The sequence below is a fragment of the Centrocercus urophasianus genome, unplaced genomic scaffold (assembly GCF_019232065.1).
Source record: "Centrocercus urophasianus isolate 14NV4802_14NV808 unplaced genomic scaffold, USGS_Curo_1.0 seq_10, whole genome shotgun sequence".
NCBI classification, from domain to species: Eukaryota; Metazoa; Chordata; class Aves; order Galliformes; family Phasianidae; genus Centrocercus; species Centrocercus urophasianus.
The window spans coordinates 75,287,021-75,310,385 of record NW_024884142.1 but is presented as its reverse complement, the minus strand read 5'-3'; the positions used below and the strand labels follow the sequence as shown (position 1 = coordinate 75,310,385).

The following is a 23,365-nucleotide window of genomic DNA, read 5'->3' as shown; positions in this document are numbered from 1 at the left end:
ATGACACATCACAGAAACATGCAGCTCTCTCATACTGGCCAGTTAGAGTTGCCATCTCACACATAATTGAAACATTGCCTTTCAGTGCCTGATTTCCCTTCACTATATGTAGTTGCAGAAAGAACTCTGACAGCCATTTTGCACTAAACAGACCATTAACTCTTACAGAAAAGTAAAAATATAACTTTGCTAATGGAAAAATAAATAAAATATGCAATAGATTAACACATCATTATTTTTAGAAGATAATCTTATCATGTCCAAAGAGAACAATAGAGATAGGAAGCTTATCCAGTGTAGTGAAGTAAATGTCATTCTGCAGAGAACCAGGATAAGCCACTATATTCTCTCTCTCTCTACATAGAATTATGGATGTATAAAAGACAGCTATAACTGTATGCAGTGTACAAGTGTCAAGAAGATTTTCAGAACATGGAAGTGTATATTCCCTCTCCCCTTTCTGCCTCCATTCTTAGCTCTAAGTAAAGAAACACAGACAAATTAAGGATTGCCTGAATCCATCATCATTTTTGTACAAAACTAAGCTACACTTGCTCACTAAAGTTCCTTAGAAAGGAAAAAATCTATACATAATATATAGAAAAGCTAGAATGCCACAACTAATCTCTCTCATTACCTAGTTTAGACATGCAACCTGAAGAGTATCAGGAGAGATATACAAAAGCAATAATTCAGAATTCTGAAAAACTCTCTGCAAGCACCCAAACCATTAGAAACTTCACAATCAGAACCACAGATGAAAAGACTCTGATCCCTCAAATTATGGTAGTATATTTGATCAGCTTACCAAATGACATAAGGTCCTTAGTGAATCCTGCTTTTGATCATTCTCTGTTCTCTGCAAATTGGTGCAAACTCTTAGATCACAAGGCTAGTTTTGTTTTTGGTTTTAGTTAAAATTGGGAAAATAAAATAAAGTTTCAGTGGAACACAGCAAGTGTAAGGATTTTTTTTTTCTGAACTAAAGCCTACGCTGAAGCAGTATGTTGGTGCTTTTAAAAAGTTTGATCAGATAATCTTTGCAGTCCTCGTTTTTTAAAGTTGCTTTGGCCCATAAGCATAAGATCCAAGATACTATACAGAAAAGAACCTATCTAATGCTAGTGCCCCCTCACACACACACTCTCTTTGTTCAGAACAGAATTTTATGTCCGTCAGTGGTCTTTGCTTCACCAGAAGAAAAGTGATTATATCCTTAAAACTGTCATTCTATTTCTCTTATCAAGCACCAGAAAGTTACCCAAATTCTGGATGAACTTGTAAAATTTTATCAAGTCCCCTCAAGACTGGATCATGCCTAATTCATGTTCACGTGTCAAAAGTGGCACAATATTATTTATAGCAGTCACCTGGTGATGTTTTCACAAAAAACACCAGTTTACACCTGTAACATCAGACCCACAAGAGGAAACATCTCACTGCCCAAATTATGATGAATGCCGCCCATGGTCAGAAATTGTTCTACCACATTTTCTTTCAGAGAAGGGAAGACAAATAAAAAATATGAAGCAATTCTTGTTTTTGTTTTTGTGTTTGCTTAGTATTTATTCATATGAAGGCAAAAAAGGGAAAAGTGTATTTGTGTATGGGGGTGCTGTTTATTGTTGAGGTTTTTTCTGCTGTTTGTTACTGGTTTGGGTTTTTCCCCTCCCTTAATGTGTTCAGGATTTTGATCCTTAAGCAAACCTCAGGGGAGATTGCAAAGCACCCTGAAGCTAATGGCAAAACCCTTTTCCTTGCTCCAAGAGACTCAGAGAAAAAGAAGAAAAGAGGTCCCAACATACAAAGCTGCATAGGCATCAAGAGCTGGAAACAATAACCCATCTGTGTAAGGGAAAACATCAGCTGAAGGAATCTATTAAAGAAAAGCCTTCTTTTAGCTCCTTGAATAATGTAAATATTGCATTAAAAAACAGACGTCAGCTTGTGGACTTTATAAGAGGCCATATCATTCTTCACTGGAGTAACAACTATGTAACTGCTGTGAAAACAGGATCCTGATACCATACGAGCCTGCAATATAGCCAAGGTATTATATAGGCTTTGACACTAATTTGGACAGGCTCCATTGCTTGGTGGAAAGTGGAACTTATGACTTCATCCAAAATAGGATTTAATGGAACTGGGCAAGTATTTGGACCATCTGAACCAATCTAAATGAAACAGAATACAACAAAGTATTGTCTGAACATCTAAGCTGATCCTAAAAAGCTTTTTGAGAATCGTGGGAGACTGGATCCATTGGACAAGCTCTGTTCAATAGAAAGCAGAGTCCTTTAGCAGTCATAACAGAATTAATTAAGAAGTACCAAACTCTAGAGTTACTGAAACAATGTGGAAATGCCAAATATTTGTGTATTCAGTGAAAAGAGAAGCCTGCGCATATATGATGGGTGCTTCTTTCAAGATGATTTGAGTCCTTAAATAAAGGATACAGGGAAGGTCTGGACAAGAACTGTCTACACTGAAGCTTCTTAGGGGCAAACACTTGGTTTCAGATTCCAGTAAAGAAGTATTGGTATTTCATGCTGCACCAAGTTGACTCCTGACACTGTCATACAGTTCTCTAGAACATTTCCTGGAAATCTGACCATCTGTAAGCCATAAATCCATAAGATTAGCAACATTACAAATCTTCCTTCCTGTAGATGCAGAATGAGGAAGAGACACAGTGAAATGACAGTTGAAACTCCATCAGGAAATCACTCCAGAGTTAGGAACAGGCACTGATTTGACAGTGAGTCCAGAGTTCTCTTGTTTCCAAGTTTTTATGCAACGTTGACTGATCTCAGATTCATGGGACCAGTGGCTGCTTAGCATCTCTGGTGTCCAAACATTATATAGAGTTTGTTTCTACATGCACATGCACTGCTGTGATAAATTGCCAGGGCTGATGACTCATGAAGCTTTCTAACATAGAACTGAAATAATATTTCTTCCTTGAACAGATGCATCAAGAATTACACCACGTTATGGATGTCATATGATAACTGTGGGGGTGATATCCATTCACTGGAAAGAAGGACTTTTTCCTCAAAACTGTCTTTTCAGAAGTGCAGGCAGTTGACCTTACTGCTTCACACTGTTCAGACCAGAATGGGAAAAAACCACATACCTGAGGTTGTTAAAAAGGTTTAAAATGTTCTTCTGGCAAGGAACCAAAATACTATTCACTGAGTTCCTCTACATCAATGAAAACAGTGTGCAAACATAGATGAAGGATGTGAAATGAGGCTACTTTAATATAAATTCCTGCTCTGGCTTGTTCATTGTATGATGTCCAGACTGTGCTCAAATTTATACTTGGGTCGCAAAGAATTGAATTTGCCTACAGAATCCACATTAAGGTTAATGCTGTTCTTCCCCTCAGTATGCATCATCCTGGTACCTTACAGAATTGTAAAATGGGTTATTTTATTTGGTGAAAAGAATAGGGTGGAATGGAATAGTACAAAACAGAACAGAGTAGTTGGACGGGACCTACAAAGGTCATCAAGCCCATCAAGCCCAGCATCATCATATTCAATTCAGAAAACTTAAGTTATGGGGCTTAAGTTATTATAAGAAATTAACAACTTTCAAGAAAAAGTGAAATATGATACCTGACGTAACGCATAAGTCCCTGTAGCTAGGCTTTGTTTTTATTTTTGTTTTTGTTTTACGTCCTATTAAAAAAAAACAACAATGGGAATGGGGATTGTGAAGAAATTTTTTTGAAGGAGAAAAAAGAAGAAAACCCATCTGTTCACAGAAACTTTAAATTTCAATGCGACACCCATCAATTGAGATAAAAGCCGAGGAATAATTCTCTAGGAGAACTCCTCTTCTTCAGGAGGAAGCCATTCCACACTTTACAAAATAATGGATTATCTAGTGGAATGTTCATCTGAGATGTCTATGATTTAGACTTACATTCATGTTGTTCCTGTTTCAAAGTGAAGTACATGAACCTTGCTCTCTGCATGCATTTTCTGGTCGCTACAAACAACAATGGGTTTTTTATTGTTTTGGGGATAGAGAATGACTATCACTTGTATTTTATTTCCCAAATGTGCAACTCCATTCCCTTCAGATGCTTTTTGAAATGACTCAACTTATTGCAACATCTGCTATTAATGCTGAATACAATACAATTCAGTAACACCTTGCACTCCACACTGTCAAAGGTCCTGACAGAACTTCATGCATTAGGTTTTTCAGCCTCCCTTTCATTGAGATCAGCAGAAATGGGGAAAATGGGATGCAGACAATTACAGAGTTTGCAGTCACACAGGAAATCTATAGCGCAGCCAAGAATCAATCGACACTCAAGTTGTACGTCCTGCACTCTCATCCAAATCACCATTCTCCCTTTTTTCCATGACTGACTTACTGCCTTTTCTTGAAGCTCTCTTTAAGGAGAGGTACAGCTTTCAAAGAAACATTTACCTGTTCATTAACACACTGTTCATCCATTAACATCTGTCTCAGTTCAGAGCAGCCAAAGTTCCATAAATAAGAAGCACTTTCATTAAAAGACACAAAACATGTTTGATCTGCTGCGAGAGGAAATACTAATTCAGGAGTGGAGCTAAAATACATCCAAGCTTTTCAGACAGTTTACGCCTCCAGAAAGCCAGCCACGTCCCAAGAGACGGTAATTTTGAAACAGGGCAGACTGTAGGACTGAGCCATTCAATAGACAGATGTGGTCACTGCTCCATTTCTCAGACGCCATGGCTTAGCATTTACACAAATATTCTCAGGCTCTGGGGGAGGGATCTGTACCCAAGCACTTCAAGCACAATTTATCCAGAGTGAGAAAAACAAACATTACTTCTCTCCCTGGAATTAAGCTATTGATGTGCGGATAATAATCCTTCTGCCCCAAATGCAGTCCACTATGTAACTTATTAAAAGGGAATGCTCAACAATTACGAGCTGGAGCAAGCAACTGAGCATTCTGACTGCCTCTTATAGGCCAGGTATAGTCATGCATGCTTACAGTTCACTGGATTATGACACTGGAATATTCTGCCTAGCAAACTGTAGGGTTATTTCTGTTTTTGTTTTATTTTTGTTATTTAGATTGATCTTTGCCCTTCTGCCAGCAACTTGACTGGCCTGATAATGACCCCTGGTGCTGGTTACTGAGTACTCATTTCAAAAGAAAGAATCAAAGGCTTCATATTATTATTTACATGCCTTTTGCTGCCAGACAACTGTGGAATTCACTGCCACAAGATACAACAGAATATAAAAGTATAAAAGTGAAAAAGGGATACAGTTTTTGAATAAGGAAGATTCCTTCTTAAGAATCTTTCCTAATACTGAAAGAAGCTTCAACGTCATGTGCATTCACTAGTCTTTAATAATTAAAACAATAAAATTATCAATCATCTGTGAAAAATGGTTTGCCCCACCACAGGCTGAAAAAGTTTAAATGAAGCTGAATCTCTGTTTTGAATTGCTCATGCCATTCATCACCCTTTTTGCTTCCCAGTCACAAATGCAGCAGCTCTACAGTTTGTATGCTGCACAACACAACATGCCATTTCCAACCTTACCTACCACTCAGAACAACCACTTCAAATTAATTACTTCTAACTGGTACAAGCCTAATAGAGATGAAAATCATGCTTTTATTTTTTATATTCCAGAAAACTTTCCAGATCATTTGAATACATACACATGCATATATGTAATTTATTGCTGAAAACGGACTGGAAAAGGGGGAAAGCATAGAGAAAGGATGCTAGTGTAATGCACTGAGCTGAAGATAAGGGTTTTTTTTTTTTCTTCCAGAAAACAAGAAAGATCAGAACCATTGATTAAATAAACTGTATAAGTGTACTATTTAAAATAAAATTAAGTTTTACAATAGCCATGTTTGGCACAGGACTTTCAGTAGGTTGCTGGAGGGAATCTCATTTCAAAGAACTTTAAATTATAGTGAAGTTGCACAGTACATTTTAAGAATATTCTTATGTTCAATTCTCTCCTCCTTTGGCTTCATATCATCAATGCAGACAGGCGTAAGCTTGCTGCCAGGGCTGACTGCATCAGAATCCTCTTGTTATTTATAGATAACACAAGAGTGCTTGTCCCTGTGCAAACACATATAGCCCTTCTGAAGGATGTGGAACTCGTTATTAGACACCTATTTACAGGGTACAGTAAAGTGACCAAGAGGACAGCTTGCCCCCATATTTACAGATCTACTTAGATATACAGCTGATATCACACTGAATTATTAAAATCTATCAGTAATTCACATTCTTCCTCTGGTCAAAGTTTCACCTCTCTCATGGAAGTTGTTTTATATATCTGTTGGATATATTCTTCTGACTGTGCTGCTGCCCACAATCATTTTTTCCTGAAACCATGAACTCCGTGTTTAAAATCTGTTATTGCTCTACTTTCCACAAGACCCAGACAACTGGTATTTTGCAGCAGATAAGGCTATAATTTAAATACTGTGTTGCAAAATAAAGCAATTAATGAATTATCTGCAAATGAAATGTAGGAATTCTTAGACAATAACCTTCCCTTGTCTAATTCCATCTTCTTTTGGGAGTGAAGGGAAATGTCTACTGTGAAGAACTCTACCAGTCAGGAAGTCAATTCATGTTCTACACAAAAGGTCTTTACAAAAAGATGTTTCTCATGGACAATGTCTGCTCTCCAGACATGTGGCTGGGGACTGACATTGTCCTCCTGATCCTCCTGAACAGCTCTGTCCCCATAAGTCTGCAGTAAGCTTAAGGTCAGGGTCCAGATTCCACCGTGATTCCTGTGGCTGATGGAGCCAACAACCTGCTGCTATCCCAACAGCTCGTAAGTAGCATCACTGGGACACACATTTCTGTTTTATCAAGATTGAAGCTCTGCTCTTTTGGCTCTATGCTATGTAAAAGTATTGTGAATTCATTTTGCTTATGGAATTGACCTTGTTCAACTCACTATTCCACCTTATAGTAAGCATGCATTGAATACAGAAATGGGCATTTGTCCTTCACAACTCACTTCCTGCTTTTATCTTAACTTGTTCCATTTCCAACAGCACTGTTTTCAACTGGATTCCAATGCTGCTGGTATTGGACAGTAAGGAAGAACTTCCTTTTTTCTTCTCCTTCACTTCCTTTTCTCCTCTTCCATCTAGCACTCTTTTGGCAACAGTGAGAAGCCCCAGAAGGAGCCCAACTTGTAACTGAACCTCCTACTTGTCATGTGCTGCACTGAATCTTTTAGTACGACTCTGCATCTTTTAGTATGACTCTGTTTTCCTCCAGCAAGTAATTACTTAGAATCTTCTCTAAATAAAATGAAAAGATACCTTCCATTCAAAGTAGGCACCCTGTCTGTCACTTGGTGATGGGAATGAAAGGTCACTAGCCCTGCTCAAATTCACAAAGAAATACTGAGAACACACCTACCTAGAGACAGCATAGCTAGGATAAATCCCTCTAGAAGCACACACACAGTTATCTAATGCCAAACTCTACAAGGTTTTTCTTCACTGTCCTAACAGTGCGGGCAATGTGGACAACAGGGCCACTATCTCTACTTCCACTGTCAGCACTTCTTACTCCAGTTCATTTCTGCTCTGGGGCCTCTTCTATAAATGATGACAGTGTTGGATTGCGAGAATAGAGAGGCAAATGGATTTTAGGTTGCTAATCCAACCTAATATATCTGAGTATATTATTCAGTTAATTGGTCTCTCTTTCTCCTTTTCATAAACTTGGGTAAAACTATATTTTCTCCCAGCCTTAATTTTTCTCAACTGTTATATTTGTAAAATCTTTGGGATGACAGATATCTTTCAGCAAGTGACTGAATATCGGGGAAGATTATGTACTTTTCACCTTGAGTCAGGTGCAAAGCTGAAACTGTCATATGTGTCTGCAATGGAAATGTGGCTTTTGGTAGATACTGCGAACAATTCTTCGCTGCATCTGTTCAGAAACCTGTCACTGAAATGACAGGAAATTCAGGAACCCTCCTTGCTCAGTATTTGCTGGCTTTTGAAAGGCTGGTGGGCCTTTGGTGAAACACAGAATGCAGAGGAAAAGTACTGATGCTTGTAGTTATTCCTCTCCAGGTGTAGGTCCTCACTGAACTTCATAAGGATTATATCTGCAGGACTGACTCATACTCAGGAATCTAGAGACCCACAACTTTCAAGAAAGCACAGACAAAGACTGAACTGAATCCAGGGGTAGCACCTAAAGCACAATTGGCATTACAAGTGCTTCCCCAGATAGCAAAATGAGATTGTTCACTACTGTTTCATTTTTAAGTACAGTGAAATATATCATCTTAGCAGAAAAACAGCTGGATAAATGTTTTGAGGTTTTTTTTGTTGTAGTTTTTGTTTTTTCTTTTAATTGTTTTTGTTGTTGTTGTTGATTTTCCATGGTAGGGTCAAATCTGCTCCCACTGATCTCTTCCCATTCCCACAGAGTGGGACACATGTAACACAAAACACAACACTAGGTATTATGATGACAATATACCACTGTATAAATTCAGGAGTATTTTTGGTCAGAGCACTAACTTCAACTGGAGAACTAATAGTTCGCATTAAAAAAGTGCAGAAACTGAAAGATGGACACTCAAATTTTATATGCTCTGAATATCTATAGCAAATAACATAAAATCTCTATGGAGTTTATGTCTCCAGTACTCTTAACCAAAGAGCTGCAAAGCCATTTTCTTAGCACCAACTAACTTCTACTGTTGTAGAGAGAGGCAGAAGGAGGAAGAAACTAAAAATATTCCATGAAATATTCCATGCTGTTCCCATGGGGGGGTGGGAAAGAGAAGACTTCCTGATTATGTGGAAATAAATATATAATTTCAAGGCCCTGAACCCTAATAGCTTCTCATACTAGGATAAATAAATGAGTCTGCAACTGTTAGCACTGCAGCGTGGAAAGCATGAACCAAGTAAAAACTGGTTGGAAAAACTGTCTCTCCTCTTACGTCTGCTACATTGTGGCCTTTCAGATATCAGGATTCCAAATTGTAATGAAGGTATACCAGCTGAATTGTATAATCATTTTTTCCTCAACATCAAATTCATCCTTTAATCTGCTTTAATCATGCTTTTTTTTAATCTGCTTTTTCATGCTTTAATCTGCAAGTGAAGTAAATCTGGGCTAAAACCATACGCTTAAGAGAAGTGTCTGACATCATTATGCCTATTGTACTGTTTCTCAAAATGACCTCTTGGGATACTTATAGGTGGGAAAATAACAATGAAGGGAAAAAATCAAAACATAGTTACAGAAATGTAATGATAAACCTAAGAAAAAGGTCAGATTTTGTCCTCAGGTATCTCTGCATTAAATGATGTAGAAGGAAATGTGTACTGTTTTAATCTTTATTTTATACTGTTATAACCTTGTTGTCCAAACCTGAGAGACTGTTTCAGCCTACAATGCACATTAAAAAGACCTATCAATCAAATAGCTCTATCAGAATGAAAAGCTTCACTAATCACAAGTTCCGTAGTTCCTGTATTAGTGACATGGACTGCATTTTCTCGATTCCTGTTATGTTTTGTGTTTGTCATAGGGCAGAGTTTCGGAATTTACTATTCTAGTGACTACTTGCACTTATAACAAAGTAATTTCTGAAGTCTTGTGAATATCTTCCATACCTATACTAAAAATACCAGAATCACCCGATGTCAGTATCAAGCTAACAGATCATCCCAAACATCTGAGCATGAAGTCATTCTGTTAAAGAGGAAAAGGAACAGATGCTGGTGGGAAAAAAGCAAGTTAACTCCACAATTGCTGGCATTTTCCAGACATCCGACCGAAAGAATGCCATGTTTTGCAAAGGACAACATCCTCCCACTGCAAGTTACCAGTGTCAAGAAATTTACTCCGAGCCATAGGCTAACTGAAAGCAGTTTCCTGAGTTAAAGAAGTCAGGCAACCATTCAGACCTAAAGCAACTATGGATTCCAGGCAATGAGAATGGACCAAATAACTTCTGCTAAACTTCTGCTAAAAATTCCTATTTCGAGGAATGCACCTCATCACAGTAAGACAGAAGACAGTGGGTTGCACAGAGACTTACTGTTGTCATACAGCTGCTTTCTTAGTTTGGTTTATGGTCAGTTCAAAAAATCTTGGAACAATTTAGGATGCAAGGGACCTCAGGCAGAACAGAGCAGCACAAAGTAGGGCTAATTTTAAAGCTAGATCAAGTTATTTGGGTCTTTGTCAACATTTGTCAATGTTTTAATACCAAGTTAAATCAAAATGTTGACTGAAAAGCTGAATGCTTGCCATGAACTTCTGAAGCATCAGTAGTTACAGAAGCAGTTATCAGATGCATGGAAAACTTGAGATTAATTCCAACTGTCAAGTTCCAATGTATGTATCAGGCTTTGCCCTTCATGCGTAAGATACCCTCATCATTTTGCTAGCAATGCACTTTCACTTGGCTCTCCAAGTCCTGTACAGCCTCTTCAGTCTCCTGCCGTGTATCAGTTGCTCCTGTTTTTAGCCTGTTGTGTGTGATGTGTTATTCTGCTTTCCAGAGGTAGAGAGAGTTGGAGCATCCCTCTCCCACAGACATTTCATGCAAAGACATGAGAAAAACCCTCATGAAGTCACATCCAAGCTTTGTCAAACAGATTCCTTACAATTGGCTTCTCAAATATTGCAGAAAATCATCCTGTGTGTTCATTGTCTGCTACTCCCAAATACAGCACATGGAATAACAGCTCTAAAGATGGGAATTTATAAGGGACATATTAAATGCTCCTTACAGCTATAAATCCATAACCATAACAGTTTAATATTCCAAATCAATAACAGACACAAGAAGTATTTCAAAGAGGAAAAAAAATAGTGCAAGAAGATAGAACTGAAAACAATACAACTTCAAACCACCCACTTCACTTGGTATGAGACAACCACGTGCTTGGCACTCTTTATACAGAAAGGATGAACCCCAGAAGGGCTTTCATAGCTTGGATCAGACAATACAAAACCAAAAATTCGTACTCAGACAACACAATGGTGTGATCTTCATCTGGTATATCACATCACTAAATGAGACCAGATGAAGATTCATTTTCTCTCTTCTTTAGGAAATATCTGTCTTTCTCTGAACATCTCCATGTATTATAAAGAATTTGTATTTCTTCAAATTCTCTTTGGAGGAGCAAGAATTGAAGAGCTCCTTCCTATCTTAACACAACAGATGCAATGCCGTCTCCTGACTTAGAGCCTCCATGAAGTTTAAATGCATAGAAAATACCTCAGGGATCTGGAAGAAAAGACCAAGCAGCTCACATCTAGCTGAGAAATAACTGTTTCCCCATGTTAGCCAAGTTGAAACTATACAGTATAAAAACGAAGAGTAAAACAACCCAAGAACAAGCAGCAGATTGAGGACCTTGTGTTCAACTGAGTGTTCCTCCCAAAAGCAAGCTTTTATATCTGCATATTTCTTTTTCTTCATCCCCCTAAACTAAGGTCATTACATCAAAAGCTGCAAAAGTAGCTTAGATTCCTCCAGCAGGCTTGCATTACAGATATATGTACAGATATATGCAGATGTATGTGGTATAAGAATTGATATTACATGCATGGGTCCATTTTTATATTTTTAATTTTAACAGGAAGATGTATCCAAGTTTCAGGGTGAAATATATTCTCTAGAATCTGGAATTGTAGCTAGCTTTCAATTAGTGTTACACGCTAGTGTTGAACTGGGGATTCTGTTTAGTGCTCTGCAGGCATGCCTGGACATGGAGTAGAGAAAAGAAGTATCTTGTATTATATCAAGCTACACGATATCAAGCTGTACTCTTTATATGGTGACATTTTGCTGACAGAATGCAAACCACCAGGATAAAGCTCAGAAAAAGTCTAAGAAAAAGCTCTGACATGTAGACATTTTCCTAATTAATATTAAGACAGTAGGCGTGGGACCAAATTGGAAGTTTGTGAAATGGAACTGCAAAAATTTTAAAAAGCCTTCAGAGGAGCTGTTAAAAGTTTGACTAAAGCTAGGATTCCTAAGGGTGTTTTGGAACCTAATGTACAGCTAGATGAAGGCTTTACATCAGGAAAGAGGAACTGAATATCAGGTGTTGCAGTGATACCTGTTGCTTCTTGGTGGAAGAGTTAAGTGCTTTTTAGAAGGACATCTGGGATACTCCTCACCTAGAATAAGCCTAATTGTGCTGGTGTCATGGCACAAAAGTACCTTCCACTCCATCTTTTCTGCCCCACGCATTAAGCTTTCTTGTGTACAGACATACCACAAAATCCATTCCTACAAGAATGTCAAACTTATCCATCTTCTAAAGTATTGTAAAAGAATGAATACCGATTAAAAAAAAAATACTTGAGATTATTTCTTGGAAGGAAAAAAAAAGGGGGAAAAAAAAAAAGGAATATGTGATGTGCAGCCAAGGTATGTATATACACTACAGGAAAGAAGCATGAGAAAATGACATGGTCAGAATGCTGCCATAATGTTTCCCTAGATTTACTACTTGACTATTCTTTTTTCAGATATACAGAAATGCATTTATATAAAAACACAATAATGACAAGTTCTCTGAAATTATACAGCAATTTAGATCAAAGAGCTTAAAAACAAGTTTCTGACTTGTCACATTCAGTTTGCTAGTTTTCTTATTCATCAGTTAGGAGAAAAATGTGACTGACAAATAATAAAAAAAGAATAATTGCAGGTCATGAATTCATTAAGAAATCTTTTCTGCATATTGGCTGGTATAGCGTATGCATCAGATACATTTTCACTGGAATTATTTCAAGGCCATTTGACTGTTCTAGTGATGCCTTTCCCTAGATCTGCTTCTGATAAAAAGTCTAACCAACATGAGGACTATGGAATCATAGAATCACAAGGTTGGAAAGGACTTATAAGATCATCTAGTCCCACTGTCCTCCCACTACCATTGCTTCCACAAGCTACTAAACCCAATCTCATAACTCCTCATCCAGACGCCTATATGTGTGCACTCTTTTTAAGATGCTATAGATACCTCTTTCCAGAAAGCTGCAGCATGTCACTTATTGCTTCACTACTTGAGTTTGAGTGATGTCATTTGAGTAGCTGTTGGAGCAGGTCAACTGAATGATCATGAAGACGATCAGAGGGCTGGAGCACCTCTCTCATGAGGAATGGCTGAGGGAATTTGGCTTGTTCAGCCTGAAAAAGAGAAGCTTCACGGAGACCTCACTGTGGCCTTCCAGTACTTAAGGCGAGTTCAGTAGGGAGACCAACTTTTTACACTGCCTGATAGTGACAGGACAGGGGGAATGGCTTTAAGCTAAAAGATAGATTTAGATTAGACATCAGACGAAAATTCTTTACTCAGAGGGTGACGAAGTACTGGCACAGGCTGCCCAGAAAAACTGAGGATGCCCCATCCCTGAAGACATTCAAGGCCAGGCTGGTTGGGGCTCTGGACAGCTTCATCTATGGCGGAGGTTGGAAATGGATGACAAAATTTCCATCCAGAACTGAGACTCCCTTGAGCATCAGGAAACTCTGATAGGCAAACTTTGTCCCCAGCATACAACTAAGTACACAGACAAGCATCTCTCTGTATTACTTTAGAAAGATTTGAAATCAGAAACAGAAAGAATGAGAATTCTGACACAATAGGGAAGTCCTTCCAGCAACAAGTGACATGAAAGATAATAACTGAAGTTTAGCTGCCATGATAAAAGTGCAATGTGTCTACAATGATGAGTGCTCTTCATTCTTGCAGGTGACATTTTTTACTTAATACAGACAGTAATATTGCATTTTTGGAGCAGATCAAGAAGCTCTGACCTTCCATTATTTTTACACTTGAAAAGACAACTGAGATAAATGAACGTGAACAATCCCCTAAACTTGTACTTTTTGACCTTCTAATACATAACATTTGCTCTTGCCCCCTTACTAAGCTTTTCCTCAGAGTGGACACAGAGCCCTCACTTCCCAGAAAGCAGAGAACTTGGCATCAACAAGACAGAGCTCTCTGGATAGCTAATGGAGATCTGTCTAGTGAGGTATCAGGCTCTTTGTGGCCAAAATTAGATTACAAATTCTTCAGGGAAAAGACAGCTTTCCTCTTCAGGGAAGCCTGCAGCACACTTTTCTGTCACTGTAGAACAGTAATGATAGGTGGATTAGGTAGTAGGCTGGAGAGATGTGTCAGCAGGGATCATTTGACTGACTGTGAGGGGAAACAATGAATAACATTGGACAGTTAAGGTTTCAAGTAATTGAAAGTATCTGCAATGTAATGAATAGACATCTGGCAACAGTATACTGTTCCAGTTAGCACATCATTTTGGATAGCTGGAGTTCAGCTAACTGAGGTTTCACTATAAATGCATTATAAAGATTTTCCAGTATGCAGCTCCTTTAACTACGGAGGTCTTCGGGGTTCTTATATCAAATCCACTACTTTAAGGGGAAAAAAAAGAAAAGAAAAAAAAGTGTAATGTAGTGAATCCAACCAACATATTAAATACATTAAAGTCTGAATCTTCCTGCCAAGGCTGACTGGTCCTAGAGGTGGAATGTGTGGTTCTTTAAGACAGCTACAAATAGATCTTCTCCCATCAGAGCTGAAAAAGCCAGCTGAGCCTGCCAGCAAAAATGTAAAGCAGACATGGATCACAACAGCCTTCACCTTCCCTCCACACTCAACCTCAATGCAATAGCAGAAAGAAGAATGAAGAGCACCAAGCACAACTGAACCTAGGCTACTTTTATACACTTTCTAATTATTGCTAGTTCAGAGGCACTGCAAATATTTTGGTGCTATTGACCTCCCTCTGTGATGCATCTCAACCAAAAGCAAGAAACATACAAAATACTCATCTGATTGGGGATTTTATTTAATTACGTGGTAGGAAAGCTGAAGTTGTTTTTTTTTTTAATTTATTTTTAATTTAATGCCTGAGAAAAGAAGTCAGGCTAGTATTCTCAGATAGCAAAGTTTTTCAACGACTCACAAAACAAGCATGTGAACGTCAGCAAACAATAATTGCAAAAGGATCATCATCAAGGTTTCAATCTGCCTTCTTCAGTATGGAAGTCTAAATCTCCCCCTCCAGCTTCTGCTATGCAGACCTACGTATAAAGACCAGTGCTCTCACAGCCTCACTTGCATATTAATAAAGCCTATGGATCCACCATCTTTCTATCCAACTACCTGTTTCTTCCCTACAGCAACAAAAAATTTCCACCATATCACTCCTGCATGAATTGCCTTGTACAAGTTTCACAACAGTAATAACAACTTTAATTGCAGATGTCACTAGAAAAATCATTTCCAAGATACTCAAGTATCAGCTCCCAGTCTTCTGGCCTTCTCACTGATTTGTCCAAAGCTGAAAACCTTGACTGGATGAACACTGACAGGAGCAAATACCCTTCACTTTCTAATGCAACACACTATCTCCTATTAGCTCTGGAAGTATTTGCAGTCAGGTTTTAAGATATTATTATAATACTCTTCATGTATTTTATTCCATCCTGAAATACCTCAGTAATAATTGTACTCTGAGCATCTGTTCTGAGCATTCTACGGAAGTTTTTAAAAATTCCTTATAGTTTTTCCACTACAACATTTATTTCTGCTAAGAAACATGTAAAATGTTCAGTATAGGAAAGCATAAGATTTCTACTTATTGACATATTCTTCAAAAATCGCACATGAATGTGGTGCAACATTCTCACAAGCAGTACATGCATGTCAATAAAAATCCTTAAATTGCTTAATCATGTTCTTGAGAAAACAGTGAATAAACATGGATTTCACATCTGGATATGCATCAGTAATGATGTACATGCACATACAATTTACACATGAGCTATTTTGATCAGGACAATAGTAATACCTTCTTTTTGCTGCAGTATATCTGCCATTTCTTCTCTGGAGGGAGTGCAAACATAGCCTCTCTGTTCTTGTCTGTAAGATCCAATTCATCCTGGAGATCACAAAAAAGAAAAACAGAAAAAAACACACAGTCAGTGGCTGCATTGGTAATTTCTACTATATTAAGAGGAATCTGGATCGGGTACATTACCTAACCTTCATCAAAATGCAGAGGACTTAGTGCCTCCCAAAGACCTTTGGTTTCATATTTTTTGCCTCACTATTCCATGTTTCCCCTGTCAGGACACAACTTGGAAATAGAGCAGTCTGGACAACTGCAGGGTCAGACTGCCATTACTTATGATTGGTATGGGATGAAAAAGATCACATGAAAAGGATGAAATTACGAACTCAAAGCACTGGCTTACATAATAGTGGTGCTCCTTGCAATAGTTAGAGAAAGGCAAAAAAACTCAGTACACTTTTCTTCCAGCATGCATTATCAGCTTGGTCTTCCAGTTAAAAACACCAACAGATTTCAGGTACATTAAACTTTGTTCTATATCTGGACAGAGACTAACGAAAAAAAAAAATAAATAGCTTCTGTTTCTTTCATGGGCTGCCAAAGATTTAGAATGAGAATAGTGAAATCCCAGTATCTTCTAAACAAAGGTCAAAAGACAGTGGTTTAGTTGCAGTAATGTCATCGACAACCTACAGGCTAAAAAGGTTTCAGTACCATTATACTTGTCCACTGGAGCACAGAGGCCCCAGCAAAAGACAATCAGCTGTTCAGAAAGAGAGAATTCTACTCCACATAACTTCACATCAGGTTAAACAACAAGCAGTTTCAGTCTTTAAAACAAATGAATTCAGTGGAAGACTACTTGTCCATCTCTTCTGTAAAAGGTAGACAACGTCAGTCTGTCTTCCTATTCATGTCTCTCTAAATCATCAGAGCGGAAAGTGCTACTTGTTCTCTGTTCACTCAGCACTGACCAGAATAAAGCTCTGGTCACAGCTGGCAGTCTCAGGTGCTGATGGGAATTAAACAAATAGGAATAGTCTTCACTGCAAGGAGCCTGCATGAGCTGAGACAGACGAAGATATGTAAACTAGAGTTACAGCAACAGAAATACAAACTTCCAGTGAGGTTTCAATAAATCACTTTTGGTAGGGTTTCCTATTTCTTATCTATTGCAGGGGAGATGGATCAGATAACCTTTAAAAGTCTCTTCCAGCTCAAACGATTTTATGATTCTATTTGAAAGCATTTGGAGAAGGAAACATCCAAGGGTTCAATATCTAGATGACTTTGCAGCACTAAGAACATCACACACACAGGTTCTGGCACACATGTTAACCTAACCCAAGCACAGACAATACCTCTTTAACTCAGACCAACAATGGTTCATTTGGAAAGCTTTCAGGGCTGGGAAAACTTGTGAAAACAGTGAGCTAAACTGCACACTGAGCCTGGTAGCAGCTGCTGACAGATTTAAAAGCCCATAGAGATTTTAGCTGCAAGAAGGTACAAAAGAAATGCAAACAGTAACAAGGTGAGATCAGTGCCAGCAGCCCAAGGTAGAAGAAGCTGGAGTTCTTTCTCTCTTCTTTTTTTTCTTTTTTCTTTTCTTTTTTTCTTTAAACAAGAGAAAGTTTAAAGGAAAAGAGTAAAGAAAAATTTTAACTGTGCAAGAAAAGTGTAAGCCATGTGGAAATGTTTAGGTTGAGTTTCCAAACAAGGGGGCAGCCAAGCGAGGCAAGGAGTTTTATCCTTGCTACACACAATTAGAAAGCTCAGGCCAGGATCACATTCTTGGGGAGAGTGGGAGAGTGAAACGACATGTAAGGTCTTAAGACAAGCAAAGGAATGCTGTTGGAGGTCAAGCATGTGGGAGGGAAGGGAGGAGCAGACAGGGAATCAGAAATGGAAGGTTTGGAAGAACCACCAAAGGGGCCAGAACAGACATGTGAAAAAAGCTGGCTGACCTCAGCTAAATTCTTAGAAAAATTACGGTATTTTATTGAACTGCTTAATGATCTTAGCCACCTTTTTTTCTTTTTTTAAGCTTCTTTTTTTTTTTTTTTTTTTTTTTTTTTCTAATTTAAAAATAATAATAATAAAGTTGAATTCACTGGACGAGAAAGCTGAGAGGTTAACTGATTCTGCTTGGTTCTCAAAGCAATTCTGTCCACCAGACCACCTGCTAGACTTTTGTCCTCAAAAGTGATTATACAAACCAATACAGTACAGGATAACCATATCATCAAAAAAGCACTCATACTGACTAGAACGTAGAACCACTTGGATGGTAGAATGCTGCCACTTAGCTTCTGGACATTCCTATTGGCAGCATCAGGGACATAAAGATCATTCTGCTTTCAGTAGGGTAGTATAGGTGACTTCTATTCAATCTTGAAAACATTCTTCTCAGGACAGGAGGCTACAAAGGTTATTTCGTAGCAAGAAAAGATCCAGTGGGAATAAATTGCATCTGCATCCTGTTTCATTGTGATTCAAGAGGGTAGAGTAAGCTAGAAGAGTGTGTTAGAAGTCATCACATGATGTATGGTAGCACAGCAATAAGAAAACTGCTCTAAGTTACATGGCATAATGTGTTCAGATGCAGATAGAAACAAACCTGACTGCAAAACAGCACAGAAGGCTCAGAAGAATGGACTGCTTTTCTTTGTGAAACAGCCAGTGTTTGTCTCCACAAGGAGGCAAATGTTAGGGTCTAATTCCACTGTCAGGTGGTCAGGTAACAAACAGAAGCAGGGAAAGAGACACCTTCTCCATAACGCAAAGCAGCAGCTGGGCTCGTCAACAGCATTTCCCGAAGTAAAGCATTCTCTTCAGCATGCATGCTGCTTCATGGAAGAACGTTGTGAGAAGAATTGAAAAGGCCTATATGCCCCACTGTACTGACATCCTACATGACTACACTGTTAATCAAATCTTACTCTATGAAGAACCACAAAACTCTGTAAAACATCAAAGACATGAAACTTTCCTCTGGAACCCTCAAAATTCTCCTTCCTTTCCAAACCCCAGGCCCCTTCAAAAGCAGGAGATGACTGCAAAAGCAACAGCTGCATCTTGCTCAGAAAGAAGATCTTGCATCACGCTTTCCTATTCTGACTTGGGAACCTAACAGACAATGCATAAAGAAACCTATTCCCTTTTCCCACCAAAGCAACCGTTACAGAAAGAGTGGAATAAATTTCGGAAAGGCAATTTACTTCACGTATAGGTGATACTGACAACAGAGGCAGATCTGTCAAAACGTAGAACTTCAGATGCTAGACTTGGTTTAGTGACAGCAAGTAGCTACTGAAGTAGAAAGGAACTGCAAAGGTTGGCAGGAAAGTAGAACAGCTACAGACTCTGAATGCAGTCATCAAGACTGGTGTTGGACCCAGGTTGAGGAAGGCGGTATGGTGTGACTGAAAGCACACGAAGCACGCATGAAGAGCAAGAGAGGTTAAAGAGGTACAAATGCCATCCTCTATCACCTGTGCCCATTTTCCCAATAGAAACATAGTAAATCTGCGATGCCTTACATGGAGGGCTTGGTTGCAGCCATTCATGCATGCATGCAGCATGACCCTGCACAATGGATCTCACACTATGGTTCTAAAAAACACTCGAAGTTGCAAGTGTTCCCATGAAGCAGATTAAAAAGACATAAGCCAGGTTATCCCAAGGGCAATGTAAAGTAGCTCCAGTTAATACTTCTTACATTTCTTTCCTTTGTCAACTTTCTATATTATTTTATTTACTGAGAGAGGGACACAGTGAGTTAATTTCTCTTTCATGTGGGCATTTTTTACTGACAGATTAAATTTCAATGATGAAACATGCAATATGTACTGGAGCTGGATTTGAGGTTCTGATATTTCCAGCCTAGTTTTTGGGACAAAAGGGAAGATGGCCTCCATTCAAAATGGCTACAAACCAAGGAAATAAGAGACAGAGAAAGAACGAAAAATGGGCAGGAAACATAAAGCAGTATTTTGTGGGATTTAAAACCACATTATGTCCCTTGTTTTTGGGAGCATTCATCCAAGTGTGAAAGCTGGATTTGATGCTTCTAGCCATCAGCTTGAGAATGATATCACCCAAAGCCCCAGAAGAGCTGAAAAGAAAGGCATTTCTTACCTAGACTGGGCAGTGTTTTTTTTTTAACAGATGTGAAATTAAATTAATACAAGGAAGGAATATTCTGGGAATATAAACAGTGGCCCTTCCAGAGAACCTTCAATGCCTACTAAGACTCTGTATTGAGATGTACTTTCCATCTCTGCCATTCAGCCTTCTATGGAAAGGAGGGACAGAGTTAAGAAATAGCTGATCCTTCATCAGTGTAGTTCACCAGGCTTTGCATGAAGACTTGTATGGTCCAGAGAAATCATGGGATTTAAATAGGGAAAAACTGAACTAGGTTAAAAGACAAACTTAGTAAAATAATGAGAGACCAGTGAGACTTGCCTTTTTCAACACACCAATGTTGGAGCCACAGAAGGAGTAGGACAGAAAGGTCAAGATGTTGACTACATAGAGTCTTTGAGGGCCCAGGGCATCTTCACTGCAAGTCAGAATGATGAAGACTCAGAGCATAAAATTGGTTCTCCAGGAATATTTTAAGAGAGATGGGAGATTTCCTCAGTTTTCTCATTCTGCTTGGCCCAATTCCACAGGCTACCAAGAAATTCTTATAAACTCAGGGAGTTTCTCAGTGACTAAGGACAAACAGCTGCTCCAGTAAATAGTAATTTAAGTAAACAACAACAACAACAAAAAATAATAAGGATTGATTTTTGTTGTTGTTTAAATATACTTGAAATTCTCTTTCCAGAAGAAACGTAAATTCTTAGGACCCATTTGGTTTCAAGTAAAAACTTTTTTCAAGCTATTAGAAATTTCTGTGAAATTGAAACCCAGCTGTAATTTACTATAATCTCAAAATCTACTAAAATTCATTAAAATCACAAATGTTCAATGAATTATGTATAGCATCTCCAGCAAGATGTGGCAAAGAATTGTGACATGATATGCTTTGTTCACTGTAGTCAATAATTTTATTAGTACGGACATATCCCACGTTTTGCCAGGAAAGAGATGAGATTTTATTTTTTCATGTTTACTTGGATACTTGTCCTGTTCCATCAAGTTCTTATAATTTCAACTATGGACAGTTGAGTTACATTTTTAGTTTTTGTCTTTAGGTCTCTTGCTTATGATGTTCATCAAAAAACATTCTCCCTTTGGTTGCTTTCTCTGAGCATACATTTCAGCCTGAGACTCACATTTAATGGCTTCTTTTATTATTGGGAGAATGTTATGATATACAAAAAGTTTTCTTCTTTCCTTTTTGTTCCTTTTTTTTTTTTGTTTTTTGTTTTGTTTTCTTCCTACTAAAAATTCAGTTAACTATTAAAAAATTGTTTAAGAATGTAAACCTTTTATCATGCACAGAGGTAATAACTTTTACATGAAATCTAATTGAATGCAATCATGAGATGTAATACATTCACATATAGGATTCACCACTTCTGTTCATACAGTTGTTTATTCTGACTGTGACTGTAACAGACTGCTTCACTCTTCAACAGACGAGCACTCAAGCAAAAGGATAGCCCGGTCCCAGCATCAACAAGCATCACAGGAGCCAAACTCACAGATGGCACAAATTGGCCAAGCTCCACAGAAAAGTTAATCTCTCCAATGTTATCAAAAAAGGAAACTTATGTCTACCCACACCAAATGAAAGCAGCAGTTATCTGTCCTGGGATCAGCACCAGGAGTTTCACAGGACTGCACAAAAACCCTGCAAGTGCAAAGCTGCAGAAAAAAAACAATGTAGACAGTCAAACACTGCACTGCTCCCTATCTTGAAAAGCCACCCAATTCTGTGATTCGCTTGAGTTAATGTTCCTTTCAAGATGGGAGGCAACACTGATAACTGCAAATTTGTTTTTGCTCAGTTTTTTTTTCTCTTGCTCAGTCACAACAGTACTACCCTTGATAGTTCTCTGGGAATCATCAAATAGGGAACAAAACTGATCAATTAGGAATGATACTAAGGTGCCTTTAGAAATAGGCTCTAGAAAACCTGCATAATTTGAAGACATTCTATTTGAATAACTCACTTGCAATACCTATCTCAAAAATGCAGGTTCAAGAGTATGTTCATTTTTATGTTATGTCCTTGCACTGCATGAATTCTAGTTAAACGCACCACATGTATCCTGCTTCCTGTTCACATCACCATTCCTTCTTTCTCCTTTCTTGTGCACACGCATACCTTTACTTTTATACCCCTCTCTAATCTTTTTCTCATTCCCCTTTACCCTTTTTTACTGCCATGCACAAATGCACTCTCCGTTACCCACTTCATCAGTCATTCTCTCAATTTCATAACAGCATCAAACCCACCCAAGTTACAAAGTGAAGTATAACACAGTTACCAGAATAGTAAATTCTCTATATAATATAATATAACAGCGCTTGCCTTAGGTTCTAGCAAAGTCGTTTATATAGATGTCTGTCACCAGGTCCCTAAAAGAAGGCCAATACTGCAGTTACCAAGTAGCACAGTAGAGCTGATGGCCTTATGCACTGGATGAATTTATTTAAATCTAGTACGAAGTACAAAGTGAACGTGACACATCATGGGATCCTATCCAGCATCTGCTGCCAGGCCCCAGAGTAAAGTTCATGTTCTCTGTGCAATCACTGTGAGGGAATAGCTGCTGGTGGATTAATCAATGGTGAAATACAACTCAAGCTGACATGAGATAAATGGTTCTGACATCTCTGGGACTATAGAAGAAGGAAAAGAAGAAAGAGATCGGGGGGGGGTTGTCAGTAGCATGCTACAAGCCTTTACAGTAGAGGATCCAATCCAGCACTACAGCTTTAACAAGTGAACTGAGTAAGATCACATTGCTAGCATGTGATTTATACTGCCTGAGAGCTTCACTTTTGCATTAATAACGGTACTTAGGAACCCCACGTTGTTTTTTTTTTTCCTCCCCAGATTACACTGTCTGTGCCATGCTCTCTAAGCAAATAAGCAAATAATAAGCAGGTCAATGTGGTGGCTCATGTTCTAGCCATCTGTCCAATCCATAGGGAGGCAGGGAGGAACAGACAGAGTCACATTCTCATTGCAAAATCCAGGGACAGCTGTTCCAAAAGCTGCTTTAGAGACCACTGCAGTGAGTGAATAAAAATCAGTTTTCAGAGCTTAGTCTCTTCTCAAATCACCTACAAACACTTTCAGATAAGACAGATTTCTTTATTTAGTCACCGTGTTCACCTCCAGGGGACAGTAGAGGATTGCTCCCCTCCAGTTTTCCTTCCATTACTTTGTTCAATCCAACTCACCCGGCAGACAGATGAGAGGCAGCCCCTGGAAGAGCCCACATTTCCAATACTGAGGTCAATAAGGCATTCTGAAAGCCTGCCTC

General features: G+C 38.5%; 1 protein-coding gene across 5 annotated transcripts in view; it reads right to left on the bottom strand.

Moving 5' to 3' along the window:
- The window catches only part of DAAM2 (dishevelled associated activator of morphogenesis 2), a 189,922-nt gene that overhangs the window by 73,936 nt on the left and 92,621 nt on the right, over positions 1–23,365 (bottom strand). For all 5 annotated transcript variants that reach the window (XM_042830459.1, XM_042830450.1, XM_042830440.1 and 2 more), the window contains one exon: positions 15,909–15,998. In XM_042830459.1, coding sequence (XP_042686393.1) covers positions 15,909–15,998 — 90 coding nt within the window. The remainder of the gene's footprint in view (positions 1–15,908; positions 15,999–23,365) is intronic.